The 14,300-nt window shown below is 40.5% G+C and overlaps 2 protein-coding genes across 2 annotated transcripts in view; both read left to right on the forward strand.

Annotated features, from left to right (window-relative positions):
* LOC107695758 (F-box/WD repeat-containing protein 7-like) overlaps window positions 1-14,300 on the forward strand; it is a 225,140-nt gene that overhangs the window by 26,066 nt on the left and 184,774 nt on the right. The gene's annotated exons all lie outside the window — the stretch shown is intronic.
* LOC107695750 (protein FAM199X-like) lies at window positions 4,937-14,294 on the forward strand. The gene is made up of 5 exons (XM_016495781.1): window positions 4,937-4,952; window positions 12,004-12,200; window positions 12,410-12,571; window positions 13,375-13,584; window positions 14,043-14,294. The coding sequence occupies exons 1-5, from the start codon at window positions 4,937-4,939 to the stop codon at window positions 14,214-14,216; spliced, it is 759 nt and encodes a 252-aa protein (XP_016351267.1). The 3' UTR covers window positions 14,217-14,294.

Raw genomic sequence — 14,300 nt, forward strand, 5'->3', positions numbered from 1 at the left:
CAAATGTCTTATTATTCTAATTCACTGATTAAATGTAAGAATTTGACTCAAAAGATAATGGACACTTTTAGAAAAAATGGCGTTATAAAGGTAAAAATGCCCATAAAATGCAAAAATCTGTTTAAACCTATTGGAAAAGATTAATTTCTATCAGTATGAACTGACCACCACACAGAATATGAAGAATATTAAAAACATTAGGAGTCAGCTGTCTTCGGCAGTCCTTAAGGTACCAGCACAATAACACACTCAGCAAAATATCGTCTAATTATCGTTATCGATAAAATCCCAGAAAATATCGAGATATCGAGATAATTTTTTGTCAATATCGCACACCCCTACAGGACTGACAAGTGACAACCGTATTCTGCTGCTGTGTGAACCTGGCCAAAATATCATCTTTTGTGTTGAGCAGAAGAAAAGGCTGGAATGACACGAGCCTGCAATGGCTTCATATTTTTGGGTGAACTATCCCTCTTAGCTGTAGACTATAAAAACATACTTATCAATTATTGTACACGATAGAATTACAGTACATTGATTTAATATTTGATTAAATCAAATAACAGTGGGACTTAAGTTTGTCTGATGCTGCATTACTGAATTAAAGTAGCTTGACTGTTGTTTCTGGGTAATGTCTGGGTAAATTTTGATTTGTGAAGACTTTGGATTGTGTCCTGGAAAGTGTTCGAGCAATACAGAAAGGCTCTTTCTCAGTCTGTCTGTGCATGCTGCTGTATCCACTCACTCTCTTAAAGTGATATAAAAGGATTACCTCCACCAGGGTCTTTTGCTTTAGTTCTCATTAGGGCCTTTCGCACCGCTTTAGTTCCATAACTAATGGCGCTTTTCCACTGCGTGGTACGACTCGGCTCGGCACGGCTCAGTACGGCACGGCATGGTTCGGCTCGGCACGGTTTGCGTTTCCACTGCAGTTCAGTACCGCTTTAGAGTGGGCGGGATTATTCACATGTCGTTATAGTTGCGCCGCCTCTACTCCTAAAAAAAACGTTTTCATTCCGCGTCGCCCCATCAAGCCTCGCTGGACAGAAACAAAGAAGAACAACATTAACAACAGGGAGGATGGAGGACGCTGTGATCGGAGCTGTTTTTGTTGCGTCTCGTGGGTTTCACAATAATGAAATGTATACGTAAAGCGATTGAAAGAAACGGAAAGGAGGACTAAGAATCTCCAACGACAACTGGCAGTGCTACATTTGCTACAAATGCCTGCACTTCAGCGTCCGTCCATCTATCGCTGTTCTCCATACTTGCGAAATAAGTTGACACAATGTTTACAGTATGTTTACATGGCGTTTTAAATCATGGCGGGTGAGGGCGTGCTCCGGAGTAGGAGCTAATTTGGTTATCGAAAAAGGCAGTCCGGTACTAAAATCGCACCCAGTTCCGGCGGTGCGAAAACGCCAAAAAGTGGGTAGTTCCACAATTAGTTCTGGTACTATGAAAAGGTTCCCTCAGTGCGAAAGGCCCTAATAGGGCCCGTGAGAGGTTGTGAAAGGGTACCCCTCTGCATTGTCTTGAGCTCTTTGTGTCCTCTGTGTCTTTGTGGTTTCACCCTGGGACCCAACAGCTGCCCTGCCCCCCACCAACTCCCCCGAACATCAGCACTTTGAAAAAATCTAGTTGCTTCGTTTGGCCCTGTATTCCATGGGACCAAGTGCTTTCACAATACTTCATGTGAACTATGATCAACAAATGTAAGATTTATCAGTTTCACATCAGCTTTGGATGACAAAAGTATAATCAGGGCTTCACGTGGGAACCCCTAGTCCACTTCAAGAAAAAGTCTGCCTTCGTCTTAAGCGCCCTTTCACATGACTTGCGTCAGGGCCTTAGTGCACTGCTGCTTTGACCTCAAAACAAAAAGTGCTACAAATAGTGTCAAAGTGCAGTTTTTATGAAAATAATGGGTAACAAGAAAGTGTATATGATAAACAGTGAAAACATTTAATTTTTATATTTTTTTCCAGATACCAATAGAAAGCAGGGCTGCTTATGTATTGCAGATATATACATAAGAGTTAATTATGTAGACCGTAAATAGGATTTGTTAAAATGGGGGGACCATTTCGAAAAAGTAATTTTTTTTTCACTATCTATTGATAAAACTGTCAACAGAATTAGGTACTGGCAATGTAGGCTTGCTTGGCCAAGTGGATCAGTTGATGCAGATAATCTCAAATGCCAGAATAATGTCCCATTAATCAGCTTGGCTGGTATGTTTACTGATCACTATTTGATATGTTTAAAAAAAAAAAAAGTTTTTTTTTTTTTTTTAAGTGCAGATGTACAGGGAAAGTATGCCAAAGTCAGATGACCAAATTGCTATCCCATACTCGGAATTTGTGCTCTAAAACTAATATATTATAAAATGTAATGTTGCTTTGTGCTTTAAACCATGTTTGAAAGCCACAAACTTGGATGCAAAGTTAGATGTGTCTTTTGTAAAGATTCTTGACTTAGCCTATATGGTTCCATGAAGAACCTTTAAAGGGGTCATATGATGTTGCTAAAAAGAACATTATTTTGTGTATTTGGTGTAATGAAATGTGTTTATGCGGTTTAAGGTTCAAAAAACACATTATTTTCCACATACTGTACATTATTGTTTTTTCTCTATGCCCCGCCTTTCTGAAACGCGTCGATTTTTACAAAGCTCATCGGTCTGAAAAGCGAGGTGTGCTGTGATTGGCCAGCTATCCAGTGAGTTATGATTGGCCGAATACCTCAAGCGTGAGACGGAAATGTTACACCCCTTACCATACTGTGATGCCGTGTCCAGGCCGGAGCGACGAGACTGTGAGTCAGAACAGCCGGCATTATAGTCTACTCTATAGTCTATAGAGAACGACGCAGCCAGCGGGCTTGCGGCTATCACATGTGACGACCGCGGGCTGGACTCCGCTTCGTCCATGGTGAAAGCCGATCTGGCGATTTTTCCCTAAAATGTATTGTGCAGCCCTAGAGGTGCTTCTCTGCCCATCTGTCTCTCTCGCTCACAGTCTCGGACTCGAAATGGCAAGTCTGCTTTTTTGTTGGCCCACATTCATGTCTTCCTTCTACCCTGTTGACACTGAATTATTTACTGTGTGCATCAGAATTCTCAGGTGCTGGAACTGACTGCATGCGTCTCTACAGAAAAGACAGGCCCATCAAATCTTTATTACATGTAGCCACAGGTCGGTCTCTGTTTGCACCAGTATTCTGAAGAAACTTGTCCCTCAGTCTCTGTCATCTGGAACAGAAGTTGTAGTGCTTGTATGTAAGGATCAGGGCGTTTGAAGTCTGGCTTGCTTGTTCATGGTTGAAGAAGCTGTGTCTTGGGATACGGTGGCTTTACAAATTCTTGTTGTAACATATTACACAACACCAAACTCCTTTTGACCCAGACTACTAATTGAATGTTTCAATGCTTTTTTTTTTTCATTTTTTTTTTTGTTGAAATATTCAAAATGTGTGTTTAACAACACATTGCTGTACTGACTGAACAACCAGTCAGTAAACAGCAGTTCAGTAAGTGGGCCAGAAGTTGATTCCGTAATCACTGTGATTCAGTGAAAGACTGATGACCGATTCGGTGAAGGAATCGTTTAGACTGAATCGATCCAGTAAGGCCTGAGTTCTTATGTCTTTTTGAATGATTAATTAAAAGAACTTGGCCAATTTCTCAGAGTATTAGACTGTTGTAAGTTTTTTTTTCTTTGATAAGACACATTTTCTTTTTTTGATTCATCAGTTCTGACTGCAAACTCGTTCAAAAAAAAAAAAAAAGGTACAATTTGGTTTCATTTGGCATGGTGCTGTAGAAAACATTGAAATCACTGCTTTACAACCATGAACATTTAACGTCATGTGCCACAACACCTGTACAATGATTAGCAACTTTACCCATTCTGATGATAACCAGTATTACCTACGATGGCTTATGAAGATTAGCCAATCATAACACAGGTATATTTTCACATCACTTTAAAAGTGTTTGTGCTGCCTTAAAATTAAACTTGAAATGTGAAGTTGTATTAACTGACATATATCTCAAGTTCAATACAGGAAGTTATTGCAACAATTTGTTTTTACAGTGTTAGAAGTCTTAAAGGTGGACCTCAGCAAAAGCATTGAACAGAATAAGGCCCCTTTAAAGCTCTCTCTCCATGTGTCACATCCATATGTCTGTCTGAGATGTTGTGGCTGTATGCAGAGTAATGGGCATCTGGCGGCTCAGTCAGACTGACTTAAGGACTATTAGTGAAGATAAGCCTATAGAGACAGGGAGTTGAGCCACAAAGCCCTACAGGAAGACACGGTTACATTCTCCCTCTCACTTTCTGTCTCCATGTTTTGTGGTTTTTCAAATTCATTTCAATTTAATGGGGTTTATTTGAATGGCAAAAAAAGTTACGTCTTGCTAAAGTTTTTGCTTAATATATATTTAAAATGGGAATACAGCAATGTCGTCCTTGTTTGATTGAGGCCAACTGCTGTTGATGAAGCCCAGGCATCTCTTATAAATATTGACATTGACAACCATGCCTTATTGTTTATTGTTACTGCAATAATCCTGTGTCATTAGATTTGTCGTACACTAGAGTACTTGATTGAATTATCAATCATGGCCTTCAGTGGTCAAATAATTGTAATCACTGCTCCAACAGATCTGTATATCTGCTCATGTGGTCAACCTATCCCATGTTGACTTGCAGATAATATATTAATATGCAAATTAATATTGTATTTGCCTTGTTATTAGGTTGATTTTCTTTATAGCAGAAGCTTTAAGCTTTTTAATTTTTAGAATGAAAAGTTAAATCAAACCAACAAATAAATAAGAGCCGCACCATATGAAAAACTGACATTGCAGTATTTTAAACATATTTTGTGAAATACAGGGTTTTTCACAAAGGTGTTTTATATAGCTATGGTTGGAAAGAATTGTGAGAGTGATTTTGTAACATAGTGATAAAGCTGAAAAATTGCTGTAATGACTTTTGAGCACAAACCATCCCTTTAGGGATAAACAGTTTGGAAAATCATTTGGGAAAATTTGTTTACACCTGAGCTTACTCTTGACAAGAGCCAGCTCAAACCTCTTAGTAAAGTGATCACAGTAAAAAAAAAAAACATTGGTAGACCACTTACAATGTTTGACCCCTTTAATGATTATAATTTTTAAAATTAAATTATAATATTAAAGAAAATAAATATTTATAATACTTTTGTACTGTAAAATAAAACATTTAATAAAATTATTTATAGTGCAGTTGTCAAAATTGCAATACCGATATTTATAGTACAGCTTTTTTTTTTTTAAATGTTCAACCATCAATCTTATTTTGGTGGTTTGCTGGCAGATAAATATGCACTGCCAGTATCAAAGTGAAGTAAGTGTGTAACAAGCGGGTTAGTATCTTAAATGTTACTTTGTAACATCAGCCATGTGAACAAAATCCCAAATTTTGCTTTGTTAACCATGGGACATCTTAGTAAGGCATATGAATTTAGCTATTTTTGCTTTTAATTACTTCTGTCTGCTATGCCACCCTTTAAATGCAGACAATAACAATAATCTTTCTCATTCATCCTCTTGAATACAGTTGCAACAGATGCTTAATTGTTGAAATACAGACATATACCGTACACAGTCTTCCTTTTTTCCCCCATAGCCTTAGGCAAAACCACTCTGATGTATTTGTGGCATCGGTTTTTTGTCCTTTAAAGCATGAATCAAACTGGTGTTTGCCTAGCTGGAGAGTTGGCCTTGGGATAAATGCTAACTGGCATGACATCTTTGTGTTCCTGTATGTGTGTGCGTCTCAGTGTCTGCCTACATTTACTTAACCAGCCCGTTTCCTCTCGCCTGTAGTCTGTGGCTCAGCACATCAAAGGATGTCTCTCTGCAGAGCCTGAGATAACAGCGTAGCATAAACCCTGCTGCTCCACTAAGCTTTTCCAGAGTCTTTCCACTGCCCTCAGGCGCACCTTCTACCTCTTTTGTCTGCCTGAAGCCTTGGTAAAGATGTGCGTGTGTGCGGTGGTGTTTGGCAGGCTGCGCACCCTAGGTAGAGTTATTTCCTCCGTCTTATCCAGCGAGAGGCATGTGTGTGCAGGCACGTGTCTGTTTGTTTGCTGACCTGCCAATCCTCTGTTGTCCTCTCCGTCTGGATAGCTGTTGTTCATTCTGCTGTAAGCCAGACTGCTATGCTGTTTTTCGCTCATGTATATTTATTTAGTCATTTATCAGACGCTTTTATCCAAAGCGACTTACAAATGAGGACAACAGAAGCAATCAATTGTAGTATTAAAACAACTAAAAACAGATCAAAAACTAAAAGCTTAAACTTTATAAATACTACCTATACACATTTCGTGATATCAGTAAACACGTCTCCGCAGAGTAAACAAAACAGGCGTCTTGCGGAAAACGTCTGCGGAACAAAAGAAGGCTTAAGGCAAGAAGTAGGACCCGTGTAAATATTGGATCAGCTCTTTTGGGGTAGGGGCGTGTTTGTTTTGGTGATTTCGAATGTCAACGTTGGCTACCAGAAATCGCTTACCCCACCTTTAATTAGGAAAGACTAATGCTGCTGTGTGTTTCTAATACATAAGCTGAGGGAGTGATGGTAAATGTGACATCTTTCTCTCTTCTGACAAACTTAAGCAATCTTGTGAAACCTTTGTGAAAAGGGTCTGTTGATATCAAGAATTGTGAAATTGTATTGCTTTCAACTACTGAGATTTTGGTATTGTAACAACTCTTTCTATGTAAGGAACTCACTAGACTTTGAGACAGCGTCACTGTCTCGGCACAGATTTTTGTCCACTCTTTAGGGAAAAAGGACATTTCACTACTGTTCTTTTTAAAGTGGATGTAAGGGGCTTTTTGGCATGTTAATGCCTGAACTTTCCCCCACACGCCTGTTTGTTCCTGGAGCCATTATGTTTTGCTGATCTTTTTCTCTTGAGAGCTCTGGCCAGTGTCTCATCCTTTAGTCCTGGCGGTCACTGTGAAGGGGAAACTCCATTGTGGGGGTTTGTACATGGCCTGGTACGAGACTCATGTTCATTTTGCTTAACAGCAGCACCTTTACAGCATCTCTCATGGCTGCAGTATAAAGGTCACTCACTGTGTATTCTCCACTGGATGCCATTATTTTAAAACATTATGCCATTATTTTTCTTGAACTGAAGATTTTGGAAACCTATGCAGACAGAAATAATTGCTAAGCATGAAATTTCACAATGCATTTAACATCCCTAATGCGCCGTGGATTTGAGGGAATTGGTATTCAGTGGGAAATGTTGGCTGGTATTTTACCCATTGCAGTTTTATTGAATGGAAATATGTTAGGCTATGGTATTATTGTTTAAATATTTTCCACACCAAATTGGCTACATCAGCATAAAAGTTTCAGTAAGGGAAAAAGATAATGTTAACAGAGCCTAAATATTTGTATTGTCCACCAATGTGTCCACAAATGAGCACTATTGAACCAAGGACTTTTATTAATGCAATAAATGTAGTCATTTTTCATTCATTGTTACACACATAGTGGACAATAGCATACTAAAAGTCTACAGAATGCCTTCCGTTAATGTTATATCTGTGTGTATCTGTGTATGTGTTAACTCTATATAAAACTTGTTTATGAATTTTTGTACCTCAAAATGCTTTTAGAAAAGAAACTTATGATTTGTTCTCATTTGATACCACATAGTTTTTCACCAAGCAGAATGAAAGATGCTGAATAAAAAAAAAAAAAAAAACACCCACACCCGTTGTCCTCTGGACTGGATAATAAAAATCTGGCACCTGTATGCACACTATGGTTACCATGGCAACCAGGGCCCCCAATGTTCTTGATTTCCTTTGGGACTTCACAGCTTTCACATCAACATGGGAATTTGTGGTACCTTTACCTCTCCAATGTGCTTCTCCTGTGTAATCAGACTGTTTTCTTGGAGGAAGAAGTGAACTTCCATTTTATTAGCACATCCACTGGTTCAAGGCATTCTTTGATTACTTTTGTTTGGTAAAAACTTGGGTTGAATTTGTCAGTTTATTAAATACATAACTTTATTTTAGATTTGAATCAATTACTTCAGGTTTTCAATAGAGTAAACCAATATGGGTTTTTTGGGGCCGATACCGATATTAGGGAGTAAAAAAAAGGCAGATATCGATATATCGGCTGATATTCTGTGTATATTATAGTACAGTTCCAGTCAAAAGTTTGGACACTTTCCCATTCGTGTGTCCAAACATTATAAATATAGCATAAATAGCATAAATATAAACAGCATAAATATAAATTCTCGCGCACTTTAATGCCCTTTGAATGTAAAGTGTACGTTCCCTTGGATCTGGAATCATGGCGGAATATCATGTGAAGTCCACTTCGCAGGGCACTTACGGTCGAATAAGCCAACGCTTGAATGCTGCTGCCTGAACAAGAGACCTCCTTACTGAAGTGAAAGTGTTGGCTGGTGTCACTATCTCGTGAACGCGCCGGCGGATCTCCACCAAATTCGGGGGATCCCTTCAGCTCAAGGAGCCCTCTCGATGCCACCCTCCACATGTCGGTAGCCCCCCGGGATTGCTAGATCGGTCGGCGCCGGACCGCTAATTTAACCACCCGTAACTCCCGAACCCCGGGGGCTATCGACGCAGGGGGGGTCTCATTCTGCCACCCTCCACATGTCGGTAGCCCCCCGGGATTGCTAGATCGGTCGGCGCCGGACCGCTAATTTAACCACCCGTAACTCCCGAACCCCGGGGGCTATCGACGCAGGGGTGGTCTCATTCGAAAGAGGGCCTCGAGACGTACACTCTATTCGCATTCGAGAGGGTTCCTCGAGCTGAAGGGATCCCCGAATTTGGTGCAGATTCGCCACGCCTTTACGGAGATATGGCCGTTCAAAATTTCAGTGGTTTTCCATAGACTTAAGCTTTTAAAGCGTTTCATCCAGGTAGCCAGTAGCAAACAATGGAGCACGCTCTGCTGGACAAACTAAGTAATTACACCATTTCAAGCATTTTATCTGCATTATATGTTATGTAAAAATTTTTTTTTAATATCGGCGGCATATTCGCCGATAACGATATATCGGCGACAGGCTCATATCAGCTGATAATATTGGCTAAACGATATATCGGTCAGGCTCTAGTTTTCAATTCAATTAATCCCTTAAAATAGACATTCAAGGTTGAATTTGTTGCTTGATGTTATTTGATTTGCTTTGAAGTTAATCAACACTCACATTTAACATTTTCTTTTGTAGATCTGTTGAGACTCCAGACTGGAGGCTGTAGGTCCAGGTTGTCATTGGAAGTGCTTGAGATTGATTGCTTAACAGTATTACAATAACCTTGTTTAATTGGGATTTGATAGTCCGTGGAGGTAATTATAGCGGGCCGTTTGTCTGTTTGTTTTAGGAAAGGCTGAGATCTGTCAAATTTCTTGTGTGCCTCTCAATAGTTCAGCGACATGAGAAGCAGTAGATCAACAGTGAACGTTGACCTCCGATATCTGTAATGAAACTAGAAGGTTCTGAAGTATTGGCAAAAGAACTCTGTATAGTACTGTGTCCTCATTTTTTTCTCTTACAGAACAGCTTTTGAAACTTCCTGAATCATACATGTGAATCGTTGACCTGATGTTTGTTTCTGGTGGCTTTCTTTGTAGCCCTCAAAGAGATGAAAAATGCCGTTCTCTAGGTGATGTTAAGCTGTTTTGTCAACTTTAGTTATAGGCTATGCAGCCACTGAATTAGGCCTCTACACACAATCCTGTTCCCCAAAAATGTCAACAATCTAGGGGTGCATAATTAATAACTAATTATGATTAAAATTAAAATTAGCCCATAAATTACTCGCCCTCAATTCATCCTAGGTGTATATGATTTTCTTCTTTCAGACGAATCCAGTCGGAGTTATATTAAAAATGGTCTTTGATCTTTCAAGCTTTTTAATGGCACTCAGCGGGTGTTGCAGTGCATCAGTCCAAAAGAAGTTAAATAAAAAGCACCCATCCTTAATAGGGTTTGACGATAAATCATGATAAAATTCCCCATGGTTAGTATTACCATTTCATCTTTTAATTATTATTAAAACTAGGGATGCACCGATACCGATACTGGTCTCCTGTACTCGTACTCGTTAAAATGCCCCGATACCAAACGTCGATACCACACAGCATTTGATAAGTGCCATATTCAAACAAAGAAACACCGACAACAGAACAACAGACAGCAGAAAGGAGTTAAGGATGTCTACTACGAAGTATATGTATGAAATGAATATAATGTTAAACATTCAGTTTCAGTATTAACGCCTGTATAGCTGATGTGCGTGAGCTGATAAACAAAGCACGCTGAGTGGATTGAGCGTGCGGCGGCGCAGATGTGCGAGCTTGTCGAGTGAATATATCTTTCTCACAGACATCACTGGAAAGTGTCCAGCATAAAGCACAGTTTTAAGTAACAGTCTCACGTGAGCACAGCATGCAGAGTAGTTTCGTTTTGAGTGAAAACAGCAGAGAAAAGCTGGGAGGTTTTAAAAGAGTGCTAAGGGAATTATACAAATGAAAATATGAATTAATTAATTATATGAATGTACCTCTGAAGGCTCTGACTGTCTTCAGAAAAGAATCGATGGCATTTTGTTTTCATCTTCGCTCCATGTAACACCTAAAAGAAGTGTTCTTAATCGCAGTACTGCTTTGTGCTCGGAGGTTACGGGAAACAGCTCTAATTCAGCTTTTCCATCAGCGCCACCTGCTGTCAGAGAGTGGATTTACAGAGACTTATATTTACATTCAGTCTTGCTGTAAATCGTTGATGAGAAACAGGCTTATGTGGATTCTACACATTTAAACAATTCAGATAAGTTATCAGTTATCTTTTATGGGGCAGATAAAATACATAATTTATTAATCAGTTATCATTTTGTTTTAACATTTTTCTTTATTTAAAGGCACAATATGTAATATACAATATCCAAAAACGACTTGGACGGTGTGATATATTTCATGCAGTTGTGTACTTGCGTTATCCCAAAAGTTCCCAAGGATTTGTAAGTTTTAAATAATGGCTCGTCCCTGGTCATTGTCGCCTATCAATGACGTAATATCCGCATATCCTCAGTTTCCGCTTGTAGAAGCTGTATGTCAACACACGGACTCAAAAGCTGCTGTACACTTAAACTAAATCCATTACGGCTGTCGCGAATAAAATGAAAATGAAATGAAAAGTGTTGACCGTAGCATTAAATTTAGATCTGCTCAATGTTGCGCCATGTGTTTTTACAGTGTTGTGCTTTATAACCAATCACACACGAGTCTGTTGAGCTTATGAAGGCAATGGCCAATCAGAGGCCTTCAGATGAGTTTTTGTTCAGTGCACACGCTCGCGAATTCTCTCATCATAAACAACACCGTGCAGATGTGCGTATGATGTTAGCGATTCATTCATCAAACCGTGTATAGACAGCTTTACTGATTATAACGGGAGTTTTTGAAGAGTGCTTAAACTAGACTGAAGTCAGTCATAATGTTCTTTGACAATGTAAATGTTTTTTGTTCGCTTTCTCTGTATAATTTAATAACTGTTTGAATAACTGTGGAAGGTACAGGTAATAAAACAATTAATTAATTAATACCTCATCCGTGCACATCCTCCTTCATAGCGTCATCATGCTTCGCCTTTGTTATTGTTTAGAGAATGCGACCTCTAGTAGCGAAAACTTACATATTGTGCCTTTAAAGGCTGAAATGTGATGTTTACAATTTTATGAAACCTTTTCAAAGCTTTATTTGAACATTTTGTACATGCTATTAGATACACTGTTGTCAGTCATTTAAAATCCGGACATCATTGGTAATGTAATTGTTTTGGTGTTTATGCAAACAGAAAGTCATTTACTTGTTGTTTGTTGATTTTAAATATAAAACCTGGTGAAACAATGTATGTGTCTGCAATAAATTATAGATATAATAAATAAAAAACTAAATACGGTTGCATCTCTATTGCAGTTACCGGGCAGTGATATAGCCAGCGGCAGCGATGTGCTCTCCGACATCATTCCCAGCGTGCCCAGCTCACCCTGCCTCGCGGCCAAACGGAAAAACAAACCGCACCGAAACCTGGACGAGCTGCCCTGGAGCGCCATGACCAACGACGAGCAGGTCTCAAACCCTCACTCCTGGCAGCGTACGCAGTGACACTAGCACAGCTTGATGTGATACTGAAATATATGATGACACATGTTTAATTGGACACAGTTAGGGAAGAAAGGAAGCCGTGTCACTGCGTTTGCTTGTGTTATTCTGTTTCTTTGCAGTCAAGTGTCTTTTAGTGTCTGTGTGAGCTCACTTTGGTGATTTTCGTTTGTCAGGTGGAGTATATTGAGTATTTGAGTCGAAAAGTGAGCACAGAGATGGGACTTCGGGAGCAGCTGGACATCATAAAAATAATCGACCCGAGCGCACAGATTCTGCCGACGGACAGCGAGTTCATCATCGAGCTGAACTGCCTCACCGATGAAAAGCTCAAGCAGGTGATTAATTACACTCAACACCTCCTGCAAACAAACCACTCCTCCATCCACAGCACTGCCAGGTCTGATCATCAGCACTCTGTTTGCAATATGTTACACAACTTTCTATAATCTAAACACGTTCTAAATGGGTCATCGGATTCTAAATTCACTTTTACATGTTGTTTGGACTGAAACGTGTGTTGGCAGTGTGTGTACACATCCACCCTATAATGATAAAAATCCACACAGTGCTGTTTTCTTTTTTTAAATCCTCCAAAATAACCCCTTTCTCATATCAAGCCGTTCTCAGATTCTTGATGTGTGTCACAACGAATGCGGCTAAAGTTTACAGTCTCGGAGAACTGCGTCACCCCACGGTAGAGAGGGGCGGGGTCAGCAGAGCTCATTAGCATTTAAAGAGACACCGAAACGGCTCGCTGTGAACAGAGCTGATTTTGGCAGGGTAAAAACGGTGTTGTTTTACACTACCATTGAGAAATTTTACCCAAAGTATGTTATAGACTTTTCATTAAGACCCTAAAGAGTCATATCAGCTTGTGTAAAATGGGCATCTGATGACCACAAGGCATAACACTCTGGTTAACAGAAAAGAACTGGGTTCACACACTACTAGTCTTTCAGATCGCTCTGAACACAAAACAAACTCCCAAAGAAACATGGAATATCAAACACGTGGAATCAGGGTCTGTGTGCATCGTGTGGTTTTCTGTGATACTAGTGTTGACTCGTCCAGACTGGGGATCTGTGTGAAGGCGGTGTGTTGTTGTCCAGAGATCAGATTGGTGTGGTGTCTCCTGCAGGTGCGGAGCTACATCCGCGAGCACGGTCCGCGGCAGCAGCGCAGCGTGAAGAGGAGCCTGGCGAGCAGCGTGAGCGCTCACAGCAGCAGTGACGCCAGCATCACCAGCAGCAGCATCAGCAGCAGCAGCGCCTCCACCGCCTCCAGCATCAGCCGCGCTCACAGCGACGGGAACCTGGCCTCCGCCGCAGAGAGGATACGAGACTCCAAGGTGCTCCTCAGAGACACAGCGCAGTGATCCGCCTCGATCAAACACAGTGCAGCCGCTGACCTTCAGCATGCTGCTTTTTATTCAGTACTGATAGTTACACGTGTGTTCAGATATTTATATTTAAGATATTTGCATATAATCCACAAGAAAAAAACAAGAACTGGATTTACACAACTCCATTTACACTCCATTGCTTTGCATCCTGGTGTGTAGCTTCATTAATTGTCAGTGAGTGAGTGCTTCACAGGGGACTGCGTTACTGATTCAGATCAAGGCCATACTCTATATTCCTCAAGATTTAATTCTCCACCACAATGAGAAGAAGTCATCCGTAAGATTATGAAACGCAGTCAAGAGAAGCCTCCTGAGATGAGTGAGATCGACAGCACAGGGATACGCAGTGACAGTGAGTGAGTCTGTCTGATACAAGACTGATTGTTGTGCGTGGTGTTTTCCAGAAGCGCTCCAAGCAGAGGAAGCTGCAGCAGAAGGCTTTACGCAAGCGTCAGCTGAAGGAGCAAAGACAGGCTCGTAAGGAGAGACTGAGCGGTCTGTTCCTGAATGAGGAGGTGCTGTCTCTCAGAGTCCCGGAGGAGGAGGACCACTGCGATGACCTGGACGTGCTGATGTGACCCCAGTGACACTTCAGTGTTCCTTCTATGCCTCCTCCTCCTCCTCCTCATCATCACACACACACACACACACACACACACACA

Source organism: Sinocyclocheilus anshuiensis, unplaced genomic scaffold (assembly GCF_001515605.1).
Source record: "Sinocyclocheilus anshuiensis isolate Anshui unplaced genomic scaffold, SAMN03320099.WGS_v1.1 scaffold517, whole genome shotgun sequence".
NCBI classification, from domain to species: domain Eukaryota; kingdom Metazoa; phylum Chordata; class Actinopteri; order Cypriniformes; family Cyprinidae; genus Sinocyclocheilus; species Sinocyclocheilus anshuiensis.